The following is a 22,395-nucleotide window of genomic DNA, read 5'->3' as shown; positions in this document are numbered from 1 at the left end:
TTATGGCCCTTCCCTTCCAATCTGACAGATGACTGTAGCAGAAAACTTGCCCTGTGGGTAGCACACACAGTAAACAGGCCCAGCAGGGGCATGGATTTCAGCTCATCCCCTGCACACAGAACAAATATGAACACTGAGCAGCTGAACAAGTTTTTCAAGCCTTCCCTCTCCTCCCTGCAGCCTGGAGCCATTTCTTCCATTCGGCTGACACGCAGCACATTGCATTTGTAACACCAACCTGGTAATTTCATTCAGTGTAAAATAAAGACTATTAGGAGTATTTTCCTTCTTGGAATAATAGGAGAATTTGGAGGTGCCCCAGCTGTCACAGAGTATGAATTGATCATGCTGGCAGCACTGGAAACAGCCTTTCCACAGTGCGAGGAGAGCTCATCAGTGCAGGAACCACAATCTTCTGGTTGTAGCTGGTCTGAATCCCAAACTGGCCTTACCAAAGACCCAAGGGCCAGCACACACCTCCCCAGTTCTTTCTCCTAACACAAAGCTCAGCTCTTGACTTTTCTCCAGCGTAAGTATAGAGCTTTGTTCAAAACAATGAGTTCCCTACCAGACAAGATGCGCTTCTCCCTTGGTGACAGAATAATCAACATAAGACACGTTACTCACGCTGTTAATATATTGCTGGATGGTGTGCAGATACCATGACAAGGAGCATGGAATGAGATCATGTGCAGGGTGGAATGAGTGTGGCCAGCTTGGTTTAACTAAAACCAGATACGTGCGCTCAAGGCCAAACATGCTCATTGTGTGCACAGAGCTCCCACCAAGAGCTAGCTTTCAAACCACAACTTAAAAAAATTAAGTAATTCTAAATAAATCAATTTAAACATTATTCCTTTCTCTAAAGCCCCCAGATAAATTGCCTTTGCTGCTAACTTGTCTCATGCTTGATCTCAAACATGCTGAACACACTGGAATCACCTTTAAATAGATTCTGAATCAATTCCATTTGCTGTTTTAACTTTGCAAAGTCCAGTTGTTAGCAAAATCCAGTGCAGATTGACTTTTTCTCTGCACTTCTGTCATTGCTCTGGGAGAGGTGCAAATAAATGGACCTATATGTCGAGCCACAAAAGGAAATAGAGTATTATATTTTCAGCAGATGGGAGCTTTATGATGGAAAGTACAAACAACATCATGCCAGAAAAGGCTGCTAGTATGGTAAAGGTTTGTAATCCAAAATGGTCTTGCCAAACTGGAAATAGGATCAGAAATAAATGGGATGGTATTCAATACGATCAAATGCACAATGAAGGACTTAAGCAGAGATAATCAGCTACCCAAATACAAGAGAGGCAATCAGTCTATTCAAATAGAAATACAGCTGTCCTACTGAAAAAGTCCTGGAGACTGGTGGAGGTCACCACATGATCATAAATCAACAACTCCATCCTGTTATGAAAAGGTTGCATGAACCCAGCATCATATAAGGCTGGTTAAGGACTGGAGCAGGAGCCTGGAGGACTATGGTATCTCTCTCCCTGGAAATACTCAAAACTTGACTGTACATGGTGTTGTGTTAACTTGGAAGTTAGCCCTGCTTTGAGCGGGAGGATGGATTAGGTAATTCCCGGGGGTCTCTTCTGACCTAAAATGTTGTATAATTCTACGGTTTTTAGATGGCAACATTTTTCACAGGCTGATAAAAGGAGAGAAGAAACAGTCTCTTCTTCATGGAAGTTCTGGATAAGACAAGAATCATGGGTTCAGACTCCTAAGGTATTCAGATTAGACGTTATATAGATAGTGAAGCACTGTAAAGCAGTCAGACTTCCTAGAGAGACCATGGCATCTCCATCATCAGAGCTTTTTAAGAACAGGAAGGTGAATTAGGTAGTGTCTTGGGATCCCATCCAGCATTCATAATTTTTATAGAACTAAGTTGGAAAAGGCCTTTAAAATCATCAAGTTCAACCTTTACCCCAGGATAAATATACTTTACTCTCATAAGCTCTTTTATGAGAGTAGTTATCTGCATCCGTAACTGCCCTTTTATAGAACATCCTGTCACCAAAATACAGCAGCTGTGGCTGTCAAAGATGCTTTTGGCTCTCTGTGTCTATTGTGGCAAACAGGGTGGTTTCCCAGAACATTGCAGTCCATTCCCAGGGGGTATCTCCTGAGGCTGTCCCAACTTTTAAGATTCTCTCTTAAGGACAGCTGTCTGGGGAAAGTCGTATAGCTGAATGATTTACATTGGAAATAAGGCCAGATACAAATTCAATGCTCTTTCAAAATACAGAGAATTTTCTATTAACCCTCACCCTTAATGAATTTATAAAAATCACAGAATGGTTTTGGTTGGAAAAGACTGTAAGATCCAACCCCCCTGCCATGGGCAGAGACACCTTAAAATATTATTTCTACATCTCTTTTTTATAACAAAATGATTATGTTGACCTGCTTATGACTGTGCAGGCTCCAGGGAAAGAATTGGAAAACAACCACTACAACAAAACCAGGTGGGAAGAGCATCATGCTATCTGCATTTTCCTGCTGAATATGCTTATGGGCATTTGCTATGATGCAAGTAAATCCCCAGGGAATCTCTGTAGCCTAGAACAGAGAGTACCTTCCACAAATCTGTTCTGCAGCTATTCCCAACCCATTGCTAGCAAGCAGTATATCAATACTCCCAGATTTAAACCACAGCTGAGATGGAGAGAAAAGTAGACTAATGCCAAAGAGCATGTTGCTTCCTTATTACTGTTGACTTTGGATCACTGGAGGTTGGGGAAACTGCCAATTTAAGGTGTTCATAACACATTTCTTAATCTGGTATCTATTCCCAAGGGAGGCAATAGCAGGGCAGGACTGATCTTGGGACTCAAATAATGACAAAAGGCTGAACTCCACCAGATTATGAAAAACATCTGTCAGGCAGTGAAAGGTACCCAGTAACTTCTAGGGATTTATTATGGTATTCCTCACACTGTCCCAGCGTGGGGAGGAGTGTTCATGTTCATAAGGAGATGAAATCAAGACTCAGTCCATTTTACTAAATCTCATCTCCTTCTCTCATTCTTTTTCCCCTCATAATTAAATTCAACATTATATAGTCCCTTTGCACCATATCAGATCTTAACCTGAAAGGCCTGGAAGCACAATGTTTCCATCAGAGCACTGAAACTGCTCCAGAGGCTGAAAATGCCTGCTGCTTTGCAGTGGAAATGCGGTATTGCATAGTCTGAAGGCTCTGCTTTCAAGACTTTGCTGGTTGCAAACAGAAAGAAATATCATTATTTCTGCCCCCAGAATGTTTTCTGGCAATGCCAAACACCATCTCAGGTGTTTCACTCACCTTCTGCTATTACCTGTCTAGGTTTTTAATAACTATTTCACAAGCATCATGAAAATAATGTATAACTACTCCAGAGCTATACTTTTTTTCCCCTTTGAACCTATCCAACTAAAAGTTTGCTCTTCCTGGCTTACATGACACTGTCAGTAAATGACCATTACTGTCCAGCTCACAGTTCACATAGTGTGATCTTCACCTGTTTAATGGGCATTCCTTACTCATAGCCATCATAAGGACTAAATTAAACATTCTACCTAAAAGACAGAATATGGGAGACTTCTGCCATAGTTTCTAAGGAAGATAAAGGTTTATGCAACATACTGACTTGCCCATATGCTGAGTATCATGTGAAGCACATTGACATACACTTGTCTTTTTATAACACATTTGCTACATAAATAGGCCAGTTAATACAGATATGGTAATTACCAATGGTAATCACAAATTTTTGATGTTGTTCCATGCAAGGTGCCATAGCTTCCAGCCCACAGTGGAAAGCATCAGTACAGCTGCTGGAATCTGGCTGCAGCCTTCAACTGGCGTATCTATGGGTGCTCAAGAGAGCTGTGCACATCTCATACATTTCAGTCCAATGAGCACTGGGCAGAGCCATATATCATAATGACATTCATAGTCATTTAGCTGCCTTTCAGAACTCAACTAGATTTACTTTTGTTAAAAGCCAGATTTTTGAGCCTGTCAACTAAAATCATCCCCTTATCACAAAAACTGTTTAATATCCATTCTCACATTTAACACTATCAGTATATCAGGCTCACTGCTTTTGTTATCTAAATAGGATCAAGGTCCATTCAAAAATCTGGCACAGTCATGGGTACTGAGCGCATGTGAACTAAGGCCTAAGGAAGTCTGCCCCATAACATGTGAACTCCTGCAGTGTGAGTGTGCCATGATGTTGCTAAAACTGGACACTAGAGCAACTTAACTCTGTGAGTCGTATTTTTGCTTAATCTAATCTACTACAGATCTCTGGCTTGATAGTAACTACCAGTACGTGAACAGATAACTACGCATGTGCAAGACTGGTAGGACTGGGAACTTAATTTTGGTCCTTACTATGTTTTTACTGAAAAATCTTCTACATAGGTCTTTTTTTTTCCTGCTCACTGATGTAGCTTGGGTAGAACTTCCCCACTTCATTTATTCCTCTATTAATCCACCCATTTCAGGAAAAGTTATGGACATACTCCTAACTTTTAGAAAATGCAGACTAGTAGAACTACACAGCTCTTCTGCATATTACAGAGCAAAAGCCCATATTGAAGATGCAGTAGGGAACCTGTAAGTACACTTAAATGTGTATTCTTTTGACCTTCCATTCTAGTGGCAAGACACAGTGTACTGAGATCTCCTGGGTTCTTTCCTCCGTCTTCTCTAAGAGAGACAAAGTTTCTGTCTTTGGGTGCTCCGCAAGCACATGTCAGACTAACGCCTCTCACTTGACATGAAAACTGGTATTACATCAGTGGTAGATCGACTAAAAGGTGGATCTTATGAAGACAAGCTTTGCAAGACTTCAATCTTTCCACTTTTAGTATGTCAGCAACTGGTTTTCACGAATGCAAATACAACACCAGATGTAGAGGGAGCTGCAAATTCCAGACAGCAAGGTAGTCTCCATGCTAAAATGACAGCCCTCCCCACAGCATGCTTTCTACTCTGCAGAGCAGCCATTTCTGGACATTACCATACTTTTTGCCTTCAGTGAAGGCTGCAGAAGAGCTATTCTGTCCCCCAGGGCCATTCATGTCTTGCCCAACAGGGATCTTTGAATCCATCATCCTAAAACAAAGGAACAAAGCACCTGTTACTGACTGGGCACATGTAGTTAAAGATCAACAATAATGTTAGGGAAGGATGTAAGCATATCCATCATTCCTGAATGCTTTATACAGCCATTTGTTATGTTCCCACGGTGATGGCAACAATACTGCATTGACCAGAAACCAGAGCTTCCTTCCCCTTGGGCACAATAGTTTTTGGCCAACCATGGTCTCAGAGCCTGGCCTCTGTGCTGCAGCTCATCTCTGCCCCTCAGGTGACTGACATCGGTTGATGATCCATGGGGTTTCTTGCATCCAGGTATTTCCTGGAGGATTTTAAAACTGTTCTGAATAGAACAATATCACATTTTGTTCTTTACAAGCCCATGAAAACATAAAATATTTTGCATTATGCTACAGAAATGTCCAGAAATACAGGTCAAAAAGCAGCCTGGCAGATATTGCATGCAAAACCATAAGGCCTGTTTTTGCAGATGGGTGTCAGACAACCCCTGTTCGGGGAAGTAAAAGTTAAATCCAAACCACATGGAGAACAACAGTTGAGACTGTAGTGTGAATCAGAAAAGGAGTGTACTTTATGGCTCCACCGGTGCCTTGTTGTCTGCTGTGTCCAGCAGGGCAGCAAGGGACCAGCATATCGATTACCCTCATACTCCAGCTAAGCAGGTGCAAATGAAAGCTCCGAACACTACGGAGGTTTTTGATTCAGCAGCTCTCACAGCCCACGCCCAATGCGCTGTCTGAAAGCAAAGAGCACACAGAAAACTCAGAGGACATCTTTCCTGACCTGACAGTTAAAGTTCAGTGGTTACTCAGCACTTCATCCTGCAAAAAACCTGAGGGCATGCACACCATGCAATGGACGTCTAGCTGAACTAAAGTGAAAGAGCCTCTACTGGGGCTTCACCTCTCAACCTGAGAAATACCAGACCAGAGTATTGGGGACACAACATCTGGCTCAGAGTATTTGGCAAAAAGTAGTTCTGTGAGCAAAAGGAAAATCACTGCCTAACCCAGCACCTCCCAGCACTGTGCTTCAGCAGGAGGGACACGTATAAATAGCATGGTAGATGTATACAGGAAACAGTTTCCTTTGCCAGCACTGCTCTGAATTTCTGTGGGATACTTTGCTGGATGAAAAGCACCTGATAAAGAAGGAAAAGAAAGAGCTTAGTCTGCTATGTGACTTTCATGGTAGCCAGAATAACTAACTTATGCCAGTGGTAGTTCAATGAATAGGCAGATTTTATCTGTCCTGACAGCAAGTTGCAATTCAAACAGGCTGGTGTATATCCTGTATATTCACTATAGGCAGGCAAAGGCATTATGAAATGGGGGAGATCTATACATCATTTGCTATGAACATCGTACTGCAGGCAGGGATAGTTTATTATCCTAGTAATGACAATCATTTATGCTCTTGTAGAGGAAAGCATGCAGAGGATGAGACATTTGCAAGCCCTGTGACTGTTGTCTAAAGATCTGCTTGCTTTACCCAGCCTTTACCCAGATGCTGGCTGATACCTCAGTACACAGGCTAATGCTCACTGACTTACCCGTGGCAAGTATGGGTTAATTATGTGTCAGGTGTGAAGAGATCTTTAGTGCGATGGTTCAAAGGTGCCATTAGCAGGTATTAATGCTGACACTGATCCTAAAGGACAAACGTTTGATTGCATCCAACTCTAACTGTGGAGTTTTCCAAGGCACAAGTTATAAAGCAACTTGCCCTAACACAACAGCTTCTTTTTGGGCTAATTCTCCTTTGAAACAACGCATATAAAATGGATGTGAATGGAGAGCCATGCACAGTGCTAGAATCAGGCCCAGAAGTTACAAACACTGTAATACTTTTGTGCAGTTCTTACAACTTAACATCAGTAATGTGTACATCATTTGGAATGAAAGATAAAACCATGCATGATAGGAAGGTTTATAAACAGGCATCTATTAATGCAAGTGGATTTCTTTCCAATAGGCACCGAATATTAACTCTCTTCCTCCCCCCCTAGTTTCTAACACCATAAAATATCATATACCCTGCAGTGCATCAGAACTCAAGGCAGTTAAGTGTCACACAACACAGGCCTGTTAGATCCCAATCAGCTTAATGAGACCATTTCCCATAGAAGTGGGAGATGTTTCCAAAATTAAATTAAATTAAATACTAATAATTTATATTAAAAAAAAACCCACAGACAATAAAGCTCTGGGGTACCTCTAATTGAATGCATGTTAAAGGAAGAGATTCATTACATGCATTTCTGTGCGACAATGTTATATGTACTTATCAGGCTTCTCATGTGCTGTGTTTAACTCGACACTTTCTACATCACTGAGATGAACCAAGGTGGAGAAGGACCAAGTTCCCGAATGGGTAACATGGGATGCTGGAGTCCTGCGACACCAAAGGCAACCACAGGCTGAGAAAATGGTTTACATACGAATGGACAAAAGCCAGGGAAGAGAGGAGGTAAGACGGGATCAGCTCCCAAAAAGCCCTATAGATTCTTAGGAGGATTGAGTCAGACAAGTGCCACAGCAGAGACCAGAGAAAACAGGAGAGGCTCCCTTCGAGATAATCTGGAGACAGTAGTTGCAGTAACTGTATCAGCAAGATAAGGAGAAGTCCTGAGACATACAGAAATAATCCTGATTAAAAAGGAGAGGGCAGTCTTCAAGGCTAAGCTATGGCCTGTGAATCACTAGCAATGCAGGAACAGCTGGTGACTCACCTGGGGTGGAGTTAAAGTCATAGAATAGTTAGGGTTGGAAAAGACCTTAAGATCATCAAGTTCCAGCTCCCCTGCCATGGGCAGGGACACCTCGCTCTAAACCATATCACTCAAGGCCTTGTCCAACCTGGCCTTGAACACTGCCAGGGATGGAGCATTCACAACCTCCTTGGGCAACCTATTCCAGTGCCTCACCACCCTAACAGGAAAGAATTTCCTCCTTATATCCAATCTAAACTTCCCCTGTTTAAGTTTTAACCCATTACCCCTTGTCCTATCTCTACAGTCCCTAATGAAGAGTCCCTCCCCAGCATCCCTATAGGCCCCCTTCAGATACTGGAAGGCTGCTCTGAGGTCTCCACGCAGCCTTCTCTTCTCCAGGCTGTCAAGGGCAGGGGGGGTTGGAACTAGATGATTTTAATCTCCTTTCCAACCCCAACCATTCCATGATTCTAGGATTCTATGAAAACCAAATGGCAATATGATGAACGTCACAGAATGATGGAAAGTAATTTCTCCTGGTAAACCATTGCTCTGCATCACCCAAGACACTACTCTGTTCACCCATGAAACTGCAAGTCTTTCCATCTGGTTGCTCAAGATAAGGGTTCTAGTGCAACACAGAGGGCTGCAGACAAACTTAACACCAGCAAGAGTCCTGCCTGTAATGGGATGGCCAGCAGTTTGCCTGTACATCCTGTCACTGAGGCCACTTCAGATCAAATTTCACGGTTGACTTAAAAAGCCCTTTGCCAGCACCTTTTGTCCCCCAGTACTCAGCTGAACTAACTCCTAATTTGTCCCTGTTGTCAGAAATCCCAAGGAACCAAGGATTTATAGTTGCTCTGTCTGCAAGTCCCTGGTCAGCTCTTTCTCCCCTCACAACTCTCTCCCAGTTTTCAGCCCATTGACCAATTTCAGGGAAGTCTGAAGGAAGGATGGAAACCTCATCAACAATTGATTACTAAATATTTTGCAACTAAGTAGTAGCATTTTGCATATGCCCATGGTAAAGGAGGCAGGATAGCTTAGCCCACACAGTCTGTATGTATTTGGTATGGAAGTGAATACAGACTTACCCACACCAAATGCTGATTCTTAGGTTGTTTTTTTTTTCAGGCCTAATGCTGCCTCTTGGCCAGAGAACTGCAATATCGTGCAGCTGTTCTGTTGAGGCTGAAGTTATTGAAGTGTATGGATAGAAAAGAGACACATACGTTGGCAGCTCAGCTTCATTGGTGCAACTGTTGATGGAACATGTTATTTCACTGCTCAAAACAAGCTTCAATATTACTGGAAAGGATGAAATCCACAAGGGAAACCACACCAAAAGAAAAACCCCAAACAAATTAAACTCAAAATAAAGGAGACAAAAGAAAATGAAAGAATATCCACAACCATTTGGATCCCCAAAAACTAAATATATGAACTTATTGCTCTGATAGCTCCTCCAGACATGAGTCATACATTTTAAAGCCTTATGGGGTCAATCAATTTAACATCATAAATTAATTTCACCACCAAAACCAGACTGATGCATCCAAACTGGCTCATTTCAACCTTTCAGAGCTGTTGATAAAACTGCAAGTGAGCTGACACGCTCACCAGCAAAAGCTGAAAGCAGCAAATCAAATTTAATAGGCTGGTTTTGTGAACTGTACAGGAATGATGCCTGAAAAAACCCAACCCAAGCCTGAACTAATGGAATTCCTAATGGATATGCAAAGACTGATCACTTCTACATGCCTAATGATCTGGCTTTCTATTTGGTTGTCTTCATGCGCATAACACACAGAATTTCTGAATTAAGACTATTAGTTTACATAGAAACTATTTAGAAGGGCTTCCTCTCCTGACAAAAAGATCTATTGCCTCCCTCAATAGCTGACTCCTGTAGTTAATTACCCTCACTTACGTTTAATTGAAATTTGTGTTCCTTCATTTTCCAGCAGCTTGGTATTTTGTATGCTATTATCTGCTACATTAAAGTGCCCTCCTCTTTCATTTATTTTCCCTCCATGTGGTCAAGTTGCCTTTTAACCTTTTCTTAGCACCACAGTGACATCCTTCCGTCTCCCACTACAGATGACTGTGGCTTCTCAGGTGCTACAGTGTTGGTTGGGTTTAATTTGCTTTCCCTTTGCTGGGAGGACATAAAGAAAAATAGTGTTTCCAACCTCATCTTTCTTTTCTGGGTTTTATTATTTCTCCTGCAGCAAATACAGTCAGTATATGATGCCAGATCAATAAGATGGAAACAGAAGTCAGAATTCTTCACTATCAAACCAATCCGATGCTGCCCTCCACTCTTTCAGTGTTCTGTAAGACCATGTGCCTCAGTAGAGATGGGCTCCCCTGGTATTTAGTTAGGAAATAAATGTTGTATCTATCTTCAGTGCTGTGCAATAACTGCATTAAGCAAATGTCAGCTTTTACAGTAAAGCCAAAAGCCAGGAGAGACCTGAGCTTGATTCTGCTTTGGGTCAGGATCAAATAACTAATCTCAAGGCATGAAATTCAGTATCCAATGATCAATACCCTGAGTCAAAAATAAAGCTGCTCTAGGTACAAGAGTTTCATTGCTGTTTTCCACTTTTTCCATCCTTCAAATGAGGAAAAACTGGAGAAGAAGCAAACCCAGCAATTTTAATTTCATTTTTATAGTCAGCTGTAGTGCTGATGTTGCCTTAACTCTGCATAACATGGCTTTGATTAATCTAATAATCGTATGCCTCCAGAAATAGAATGACATCTCCTATTTAAGATAGGTTTGGTACAATTATGCCTCTTGCAGTATTTGTGTCTTGCTTCTTTCAAGGGTATGGAACTTTACTTTTTCTATTAAAACTAGAATAAGATGACTATAAACACATCTTCTCCTTGATATAAAGCTCAAACTACAAAAGACAGATCACACAAAATTATTCTTGTTTCCATTCGGAAGATGGAGATTGTCATTAAAAAGATGAATACTTCATATTCTTCTTACGTTTTCTAGTATTATAATGACAGATACTATGGCAAGTACCATAATCTGTTCAACTCCAGTGCAAACTGTGCACACCACCCCTCTAATAACATTGCCAAAGCAAGAGATGGAAGTTCATTATTTTCTCTGCCTTCTGTTGAGATACTGCTGATCCATATAATTACTGCAGTTGCAAGAGATGTGCAGTATTGGGACAATGTCAGTGTTCTTCTCTGGGCAGTTGCACCATACTGATATGGTACTGATACTGGGACCGTGTTGCTCCCAGCATTGGTATACTGGAAACATAAGTGAAAATCTCTGTTTGTATTTTTATACCTGCTAAAGATTATAGGTAAGCTCCAACTTCATAGCTTTTAACTGGGAGAAAGCAGCTTGCTGCCCAAGCTGACATGGATAAAGCTGTACACTCGGCAGAGTCCTACCCTTTCCTTGAGAGAGGCAAGGTCAGCAAGTCTGGTTCTTTTCATTTACATCTCTCTTAAGAACAATAGCCCATTTTTAGCTTCTCTTCCTGTGACCAAGACCAGAAAAGTCTGTTAGGTGTTCACAAATACAGGTAGTGAGGAGTTTTCCAACTCATCAGATTTCATTTAATGCAGATTTATCTAAAGCATGCACTGGAAGTATAGTGGCTTGGGGTGAGCTTGTGAACAGGTAGGGAGGACACGCACAGGGTATGCACAACATGCGGTTTGCCCAGGATACAGAGTGCCTGTGTTCAGGTCCATGCTCTGTTGAATTCTGTATAAGGACATGATTCTGTCTCTCTGGTGAGACAAATCCTTGATGCTCTCTTTCAAGACCCATTGCAAGCAAGCTATGCACTCCCAGAACTGCCAGAATTAGTGATCTCATGTGAAAGGAAGCACTGGTCGATGAGTTAGTTTTACCAGCAGTTCAATGACCTGGGGATGTTTTCCTTCTAACATATACAAGAGCATTTAATCTCCTACTTTACTGGGACATGTTTGACTTCACCTACCATTAGCACAATGACATGTTGGTGAAGAGCAGAGCTAGCCATGGATTATGGTAAAGTAACCACAAAAAATGTAATCAGGCTGAATTATCACAGACCAAGATTGGGGCGCCTGGAAATAAATTGCAGTATTACATTTGTCATCTGTGAGCCTTTAACAGCCACAAAACACTCACAGCATAGGCCTATAGTCAACTCTAAGCAAATTATATAGGACACTTCATACTGTTATTAAGGTGAACTGGACCCTCCAGATAGATGTATATGTTTGTTTACCACAACTTGTCTTCAAAGGCTGTCTATAAATCATTAAAAAGGATGTGTTGATTGGCTTTTTGTTTTGTTCTGGGTTTTGTTCTTTTTCTCCCTGTTGTGTAAAAGAGGCATTTTAATAGTGATGTTTTTAAGCAATAAGGAATGTAAGTATATTTAAATTTCCATGAATATAAAAGTATAAACAAGAAAGGAACATCTTAAAATCATCTCCAGTTAGAGGAGTACCAGGAATTACAGCATCTTCTCAGAATCCACCATTTACTTTCTGACACTGACACCAGCAGAACCATGATATGCTCCAAATTCATGTCCAAACGCATCCTACACTTGTGTACAATATATACACACACCAAGAAAAAAGTAAATCTGATCCTAAGCAAATGCTATCTCAATGCTTTTACCTTGCGCACCTTCAAATCATGACTTTCAGCATTTAAAGCACTTCAGTTAACAGAGCTTAAAACCAGAGCTAAAATATCAAGAGAAAGAGGCCAGCTTTTCAGAGGTCCATCAATCTCTCTATGAGCTACACTGCCTTAAATAGGGCTGGAGGATGAGGAAACCCCTGTCTTGTTGAGCTGGTCACTGCTATGCTCTGTGCACTGCTGCAATTATGAGGCAAAGGGCTTCTTCTCTGCTTGCTGCCCTGCCTCTCACATACAAGCCTGAGGAAATCAAGGGATTGCTCTTTCTGAGCATCAGTCGTGCCAGATAGCTAACAAACACACAGAAAAGGGCATCAGATCTCATTTTTTCTGCTGGCTATGCCCACATTAGCTCAGCCCAAAGCACCTCTCCTCCCCCTTCCTCACTCCTCCTAGGTCAGTGATGACTCATCTGTACTTTAATGGAGGTCTCTGGGGCTTAATTCATTACCTGAAAAGAGCTTTGAGACCATGAAGTGAAGGATGTTAGAGAAGTGCAAAGAGGTGAGTCTTGCAATTCATATCTGTGTGCTTTTGTATGCTTGTTTTTTTTTTCCTTTTATAAAGCTAAATTTGTGCCTCATCTTAGAGCAGGGAGGGAGCCATTCATTCCCTCCACCCTTCCCCATGATGTATCCCCCCCTTGCTTTCTTGTGCATGAAGTTTGGAAAAAGGGGTTCCAACATACCCAACAATCGAATTTGCATGACTGCACCGTGTAAAACGAAGAACATCCAGAGGGGCTGGGAACAGTCCGTGCAGACCTGCATGCCAATGCTGGCACCGTTGTGACTCAAGTGCAGCTCACCATCCGAATTCACCATAAATCCCAGGATGTCTCCACTCTGGAGGGGCACCACGACTCGGCAGATGGCCCAGAACTCCTTTCGGTCAACCAAGGACTCAGGGTTATAGGGGAGGTCGCTGGGGCGCAAGGTGCTGGGGTCGCAGGATGTGACCCCATAGGACAGCGTCCCCGTGCGCACAGCGTTGGACTTGTTGATCTTGACAAAAATGGTTTCATTGATCCGAAGGGGTCTGCTGGTGAAAACCAAAGTCCTCTCCTCCCGCGCGTGCTCCAGACGGGCCACGGTTTGGTCATCGAGGATTTTGACGTGGGGTCCCCGGAGGTGGTGGAAGCGGAGGTCGCTCTCCAGCTGGGAAGGGAGGAGATGGGAGTGCTGGGAGTTGAGGGAGTTCTGCGGGATGGGACACGTGGTGGCCGTCACGTGGAAGGTCTCCTCCTGCAGGTTGAGGTCGCACAGGCTGACCGAGAGGCGCGTGTCCTCCGTCTCCCGCCGCAGCGAGGGCCTGCGGATGGCGGTGAAGGAGCGGGGCCGCAGGCAGTCGGGAGGGATGATCTCACTGTCTGTGGGGAGAGAGGAAACAACACAGGGGTCAGTTCAGAGGAAATGAAAATGCCCAGGAGTTTGCAAATTGCTATCGGTTTGATTGATGGGTTTAAAAGAGAAAAACAGAGACCTGCTGCCATTAATAAAATTCCCCTTTAAAACCTGGAAGTGGAGTATCATAAAATGTATTTGCAAAATATTGCTGTTCTTGGTACCTTCCCCGGCAGCATCAATATCTTCAGCTTCTGAGCAGGCAGACTCAAAATCAATGGAAAGAATTGACCGGGGAGGCCCTCCTTGGAGAGCAGAAGGAGAGGGTAAATATCTGAAATGTACCCTGAACGTAGCAATCAATATCTCTACAGGGTCCAAGTTTTCATGCCCTCTTTGCTGTCTACATCAGTTCTCATAGATGCAGGAAATAAATTCCTAACTACACATTTTTTGTTAATTTTAAAAGCTGCTATGGTCAATTCTAATTTATTGATCATCAGATGAAATTTAATAAGAATTCCTGTATATAATTAATCATTAGTCTTCTGGTGTTGGCTGCAAATTAGTAGAGAGATGGATTTCACAGTGCAAAACTTGGGAGAATGCAGTTTTCTATAAATAACATACAACCATTTATTATCTCCAAGCCAAATAATTAAAAACCAAATCCACGGATATGTAACAAAGGAAGATGATGCTTACACATTCAAATCCATCAGTGGAAACAGAACTGCACCTTAACCTCTCTGTTAGTTCCACCTGCTGTTTCAAGAGCTAACCATCAATTTATTTGATTCTTTTTCTAAGGAATATAATCACCTGCCTTGAATGCCTGACTTTAATTTAACATATCCTTAGCTGTGCTGTTGACATAGAAATTTTAAAGGGCAATACACTGTCAAAAACCTCACATTATTTAAACAGATTATAAAAGTAAGCTGAGATAATGCAAAGAGTTATCCTTATGCCTGACTTCCTGAACTCTGAGATGCCCATAGCATCAAGAGACTATTTGCTGTGAGAAAACTGAGTTTGTGGGTAATTCTCTGCAAACACTGTAACCGGCTGTCACACATACTGACTGTTCCTCTGCAGCACCTATGTCTGAAGACTGTTGTGGCTTCAAGCCTGTGTTCAAACAATATGAGGTTGGGACCACCCCTATAACACAAACCTGTGCAGGTGGCACAAAGCAGCATCACCAGACCCCAGCCTGGACCTGCCACAAACATTGCACATGGTGGAACTACAGGAAGAGGCAGAGGAGCAGAGAGTTATTCCTAACCAACCCCCCTGCTAGGCTCTTACAATGGGCACCTCTCCCAGCCCCTTATCCTTGGGAGTTTCTTTTATGACAGAAAAAAGAGCAGGAACTAAGGATTTTCCTCATGGGGTGCACCCTCTCCCAGTACATCAGAGTAGTGGCTCTGTACTGGTATGCCAAGGAAAAGTGCCAGCTACTGAATAACCAACATCTCCTGCAACATCTGAGGTCTGACTAACAGCCTTTCCTGCCCTCCTCTTCTGGGAGCTCTGACAAGAGCACACCCACACACAGTTTGGCTTGAGCAGAGATCTTTGCTTTGCTTAAACTGGATTATTCCAGGCTCCTCTTGAAATAAACCATTACAAGGGAAGCACAGTTTCAAAATAAAAATGGGCTTTGTTTCTCATATTTCATTTTCCCCATACTGATATTTCAGCTTCTCTTCCAAGAAGTTCATTAAAGGAATGGAGGAATAAAGAAAAAAATCAGAAATTACCACAAGTAGTCTAGAAGTGGGTCACATTAATGCTTTGTAATATACGGGCTAGCATTTGCACTGAAAATGCTCCTGCTGGATGGAATTAGACTTATTTTACCCTCCTTTTGATGAAAACCTACATAGGAGAACAAATTAATAATGGCAGCTGACAACAATCCTATGGTGTAGGTGAATGGGTAGAGACCTTTCAGAATAGGAACAGAAGGTCCTCTCTATTTTATTCCCTGTAACTATGCATGTGCAGCCTGGCTGACAACAGTGATGTGTGGGTAGCTTGCAGCCAGGGTTTTGAAACAGCTTGTTTTCCACCAGGATGCTTGCATTTCCCTTTGGCTGCTGAACAAAATATCTTTTTCCATCTGAAAAGAGGTTAAGAGAGATGGAGCTCTGCAGACAAGACACATGGCAGTGATAGCAAACCACATCCAACTGTTTTACTTAAACCCACCAGTAGCCCAGATGCCTAGCTACTTAAGGGATAAGATGTCTAAAGCATATGGGAATGACTTGAGACTTTGTTCATTAATGCTTACAAATACCCATGGAAGAAAAGACTGCAGTTTACTGGTATTTGGAGTGGGTCTGTGAAAATTTAGAGGTGAGTCTCTAAGAGATGCTAGCCTGCTCCAGGGCTCTATGTTTTTATAAATCTCAAAACACTCAGTCAAAGAAGAAAACAAACGAATAACATTAAATATAAGGTAAAACAGGAGTGGGATTCATCTTTTGGGGTGGTAGGTAAATTGGAAGAGATATGGAATGCCATTTACCCAGAATAACTAGGAATGGACAAGGTCTGTAAAAGAACAATTCCGGTGAAATGTGAAACAAATGAGGAGACTTTGAGCAGTTTCTTTCACCTGAAGATGCCAAGGAATGAAGCTTCCACTAAAGCTTCAATTGTCACTTTTTAAACAGAGACCAAGCTGTTCATGCTGAACACAGATCAAGCTGTTCATGCTGGAGTGGCCCACAACGCCGCATGACTCCTGCAGAATATTTACAACTGACCTTTAATGCTTACAAAGGAGGGAGTCTTCATGCACGAGTGTTCAGGCGTATTTGTATTTGCAGAGACAAACCTGGGTACATATCAAAAAGACAGAATGTCTTTATATTACAAGACTTTAAGATACAAAACAAGTCCAATGGCCCATTACTGAGGAGATCACCCGGCTTCAGCCTGAAGAATTTAGAAATCACCTCTCTTACTAAATATTAAAGGTTATAAACTTTCCTGTATAAGGCACTTGGCAGTATTTCTTTGGGAAAAGTCAATTGGTAAGAGACCCCCTTGGGTGAGAATAGATGGACTTGTGAGTGAAGACCACAGCTCTCACTGAGTCACCAAAGCAAGCTTTAACCCAGCTGGTTGGGGTGCCACCAGCAAGCTGGCTGTGACCATGGCAGCTCGATGGAAGCTGACTGCCCAGGCTACTTTCCAGAAAGTGTTTGCTGAGCTCTGCATCACTGCAGTTATGGTGTTAATGCTGGATTTAGAGACTTAAAGTTTCTGGTAGCAATACAGACACAGCCAAAGCAAAAAGAATTTCTACTAAATTCACTCCTCAGTTGGAGAATCTGGGACACTGAACTTTGGTCAAGGATGTCTAACTTCACAAATCTCTTTGTATCTTTTAATGGCTTTGTTTAACAACAACAACAACAAAAATAAGCAGGAGTAATTCATTTAGTGAAGTAGAAATGAAGGGCACTTGTGCAGTTCAACCGTCTTCTGTTTTCTCATCTTCAGTGGGGTTTATCGGCAGTATTTAGATTCTTAGCAGCTGACTTCTTACACAGAAAATTAACTTGAAGTATTTTCCTCAGATCAGAGGCTTCAAATCTCTCACTTTTCCTGCTCAGAGGGCATGGAAAAGCCTCCCACTTCATGCAGGCTCAGTGTGACTGCAGTAACACTTTAGAACAGCATTTACAAGGAGCTGGTGAGCAGCCAGATACAGCTGTAATCACTGCATCTAGATCAGAAATATTTCACTCCTAGCTTTTTTTTGGACTGCTGTTGTCTTCTTAAAATCATCTATTTACTTAAACATGTGTAATATGTACAATATGAATTTATTATAGATACATTAAATGTGCACATACACGCACATTTAGTATAGCTACATGTACATCAAACACAAACACATTTCTATCCAGCCGCATGCACAGACCATCTCAGCCGCACACAAACCCAAAGGGGATGTGCTGCTGTCAGACAATCAGATCATTATTTCCTCCCTCTTTTCCTTTTTCAGTACTGTTTGTTACTGCCTGGAGGCTTGACTTTCCAAGGTCACAAGCAGTCAGTATTCACACACCTGTAAAGCAGCTAAGAAAGCAGAGCAAATAGCACGCATACACGCACATATGTGCTGGAAACCTGCAGAGTCCAGTATTTAACTGCAAGCTCTAAGGTAACCTCTTGATGTGTTTCCTGAGACTGGTGCAATCCTACGGCACCAACTACATTTCTGCAGAGTATGAGGGCTGCAACCTCTCTCTAGAATAAGCTATGAAAGACATAGTATAAATAAACTAGGGAAATCAGATTGATAACTGAAGAACCTATCCCTTGTCTAATGAGCTTCCCTCCAGGAAAGAAAAATGCTGAGATGTCAAGGAACAACCTAGTGATTCCTTGCATCTGGAGAACATTTCTGTCTTCAGCTACTAAGCAAAGAGTGAAAAATTGGTAGGGTCATAACTTTGCTGGCATGCTGCTTCCCTTCCCATGCAAAGCCTCGTGTTTTTCCTTCTTTTTGTTCTTTGCTTTGCTTCTTCCAAGTGCATTTTTCTTCTCTTAATCCCCCACTTCACTGGATAGTAGTATTTTTAGCGAGTACTGGCGCTTATTGCATAATTTCTGTGACCAAGGAATCTCAGAGGTGCTAAACTGCCAAAGACATATTGTAGTCAGTGCCCCCTACAAGAATATTCTATGCAAACATGCAACTGCAAAAGGATGTATAGTAATGAAGGGCTTCCATTCCTATTGAGGGATGCAGAAGAAGGCTCCTTTTCCCACTATCAGTGCTACCTGTCACAAGGGGTTAGGCAGGGAGCACAGTTGGCCTTCTGACACCTGGAATCTTGCACTGTCTCCTCCATGGTCTACAGCAGACTTATGCAGCTAACAGTCCATTTGGCAAGACTTTCACATTGCAGGGAGACTTGCTTGAAATATGTACCACGCAATAAAATAACATCACACTCAAAGGGAATTGGGAGAAGCGACCAGTCATAGGGCAAGAAATAAACCTGTGCTTCTGGAAACCTTCTGTCACTCACAGCCTCATACTCCCCATTGTGGGAGTGCAGGTATTAATCCCAGCTCAGCTGTCTGCCTTGCGAACTCTGCCCGTGTCATGCTGTGGCAATCTTTGCTCCCTTGCTGACTCAGTCCTAGTAAGCTGATGTATGTATACTGCTGAGGAATTGCCTCACTTCAGGATGAAGTCGTCAGAACTATTTCTGTATGTTGTTTATAGCTCAATTTAAAATATTCTTTAAGGTGACTGGGACTGAAAATTTGGTAAAATGGAAACAACTTCTGTTCTCATTTATCCCTCCTAAAACAAGGATGAAGATCACTGCACCTGGGGCAAGGAGCAATACCAATTCCCCAATCCCTTTGGTTACCAGCTTGCCTTGTCTGCATATAGCACCCAGTCCACAGTGTCACTTCCAGTGGAACTAAGAGCAGCTGTGACTGGCTCTGGGAAAAGAAGGACTGCTGTGGGTCCCTGAGTTCAAAATCCACCCAAGTTAAAGGGCAACTGGAAGCAGACCTTCATGCAGCCTGGGGTACTCATGGCTGTGTACTCGAGATGTCCTCACCACCATGGGATGCTCTGCTGTAGGCTCTCTCAGTCTCTGCCATGTGTATCTTAACTGTTTTATTGTACCAGGATGAGCTAACTAAACAGGATAGTGAAAATTGCCCTTACTTAAAATAAACACAGGAGAAAGACTGAGAAGTGAAGAAAGCCGAGGCCACACTTGCAGTCATTAAGAAGCAAAGCTCTGCTCAAAGAGCATGTCCAAAGTGCTCTTGCCTGCTGGCGATGTGTCTGAGCAGACACTCATAAAACTATTTGTTTCTCTGCAAACTTGTATTCTCCATGTGAGGTCTGAAGAGCAGGCTGAGCTGTGCTGCGCTCAGTGTGATGCTGCAGAGACCCGTGCTTCCAGGTGAACACTGCTGCTGTGATGCTGCACACAGGTTTCCCTCTGCCCTCCCCACTTGTTACTGTTAAATCTTGCAATTTATATGATCCGAGACCACTCGTTGTGTTCATTACTCATAAACCATCAGGCACCAGAATGCAGCTTCTCAGATCATGCAACAAAGCCACTTCCATAGCATTATTCTAGCATGTGGGAGGCAAATGTTTAAAATCCCTCAAAGGAATGATTCAGACTAAAAATCTCCTTGGCTATATACTTAGGAATTCACTTCTACAAAGTACATTTCCCTTATGAGCAACAGAGAAATCAAACTGCCTGAGTTATTGCCTCAGAACAACTATTCCTCCTTCTTGAAAACACCCACACCATATCAAGGACACCAGTTAAGTAAATACCTATTTATAAAATACCTGCATATATGCATGTCACTATTTCATTGACAGTATAGCATCCCACTTCAAATAAAGCTGCTTCCTTCTGCTCTCACTGCTCTGTCTGTTTATGCACACGCTTACAGGAATATATGCAAGACTACAGCCAACAATGTCACTTGTACCAGCTATATATATGTGAGATGCCCAGCCTGCTCTTTAAGAGACAGTAAAGTCTGCTCTGGGTCAAACATCATCTGAGATCATGACAGACCACGTTTGTTTTTCAGAATTCCTCCTTCACTAACACACTGACTTGTTATTACCGCACAGTCAATCGAGGGCAAACACATTTTCATGTGCATTCATATGGTTAAAGCAGGAGTTACTGGCTATATGCAAATGTTGGCTTCCTGCTCATTGCAGTCTGGAAGGCAAGGTAACTGGTATTTTGTAACTGCCATTTTTATTGCAGGAGTGGCAGATATTTAAATCAACTGAGTGCATTTGTTTGTCTGTAACCAACACAGTCCAAATCAGCTTTCTGACAAGATAGACGTATTTCCACTATTGCTGAAAGCAGTTGAGAGAAGGGGCAGAAGTCAAAGTCCATGCTGAGGGCTGAGGCTAAAGCTGAAGTTCATCTGTGGGAGAAATCATTCATGTTTACACTAAAAATTGTCACCAGATTTTAAAGCTTGAAACAGAAGGTAGACATTCGACTCTGTGGAACCAATTGCAAGGCTATAAACATCTGCCACTTTAACAGAAAAGAGTGAAAATCAACAGTGCTTAACAAGCATCTCACTGGACTTGTCTTTGCTCTGTGTTTGCATTTGCTTGGATAAAAATCAGCATTTCTTTCCAGGCATCTTGGGAGAGATTGAGCACTAAAGCTATTTGGTTTGCATGATTCAGTTTCAGAGAACTGATGAAAAATGGATGGAAGAGAATAAACCTAGCCTTTGAGTTGTTGTCAACTGCTAAGTGTTTGATATATCTGTTGTACAAATCTGGTGGCTTCCTGGGGCCATTTAGCACCAAATCCCACTTCGAGGGAACACTGCTTTTGTACCACTAGGCACAGAGCAACTGGTGTCCTGCCAGGTGAATCTCAGGAACTGGGATCTGTTCAGAATACTTTTCTAAGGATAGAAATAACCTCCATTGGCTTACTGGGATTATCACAGATTTCTTATCATGGACTGTCGATGCTGTACCAATAATATGATAAAATATCACAGTAAAACAAACGAGAAGCAAACAAAAAGAATCAATGCTAAAAGAATGTGAGCTCATGTACTGCTAGTCTTCAAGCTGAAATATTCAGAAAGAATAAAAAACCCAAACCACAAAACAAAACAACCCAGAGCTTTAGGGAATCGCAGCTGGTTTTAAGCCAGAGTGAACAATTGCGGTTTCCAGGCCAGTTTAGTAATTGATTGATCATCTGCATATTCTTCAATAAAATCTAAGCAATGAAAGCATACAATCTCATACATGAGTAAGAATAGTTGAAGGCACAAAGGTTGAGTGCTGACTGATAAATTGTAGTTTTGGGACACGTGCTAGCTAACAAAGTGCTCTGAACAGACTGGTTCATAACAAACATTCATGCAATTCTGCCTAACATTTCTAAAGCATGTCAAATTGATTTGCACATATGAAACTGCACAAAGAGCATAACTAGCCTCATAAAATTGAAATAAATTACTGTTTTCCTTAGCAAATAGGAATGTTCTGAAGGAGCCTGACAGTAGATTATGAAGAACAAACTTCCATATGCTTTTTACAGTTGTGGATTTGTTTTCCACAAAAGCTGATGCTCTCAGAGAGTCGGCAGGGTGCTGGCAACGTCTATGTTACAAACGACACGTCTGGGTTTTTTTTCAGGGAGGGTTTTCATCTGAGTATCCTCATCTTCCCCATCCAGTGGCCCTGAAGACTGACAAATGTCTTTCCGGTTGAAGATGTGCTTAACCACTGCCACAGCCACCTCTGGATGTTGACACCTCTTTGCCTCAATCCCTTTATTGTGTTCATGGGTTTTCCATTTGATGTTTTCCAACACCCCAAATAGTCAGGGAAATATTGTTTGAGCAAAAATCATGTGGCTTGCGTTTTGTGGAGACCACCTAATCTCCATTATTCACTCCTTAATCTATCTCCCACTCACACACATGA

General features: G+C 42.2%; 1 protein-coding gene across 5 annotated transcripts in view; it reads right to left on the bottom strand.

Moving 5' to 3' along the window:
- Positions 1-22,395, bottom strand: part of NEURL1 (neuralized E3 ubiquitin protein ligase 1) — a 228,775-nt gene that overhangs the window by 6,000 nt on the left and 200,380 nt on the right. For all 5 annotated transcript variants that reach the window (XM_061372601.1, XM_061372603.1, XM_061372605.1 and 2 more), the window contains one exon: positions 13,223-13,903. In XM_061372601.1, coding sequence (XP_061228585.1) covers positions 13,223-13,903 — 681 coding nt within the window. The remainder of the gene's footprint in view (positions 1-13,222; positions 13,904-22,395) is intronic.

The sequence above is a fragment of the Neopsephotus bourkii genome, unplaced genomic scaffold (genome assembly GCF_033783945.1).
Source record: "Neopsephotus bourkii isolate Nb327-2 ecotype Australia unplaced genomic scaffold, CSIRO-AGI_Nbou_v1 NB_1615, whole genome shotgun sequence".
Taxonomy (NCBI): Eukaryota; Metazoa; Chordata; class Aves; order Psittaciformes; family Psittacidae; genus Neopsephotus; species Neopsephotus bourkii.
This window is presented reverse-complemented; position numbering and strand designations above follow the sequence as displayed.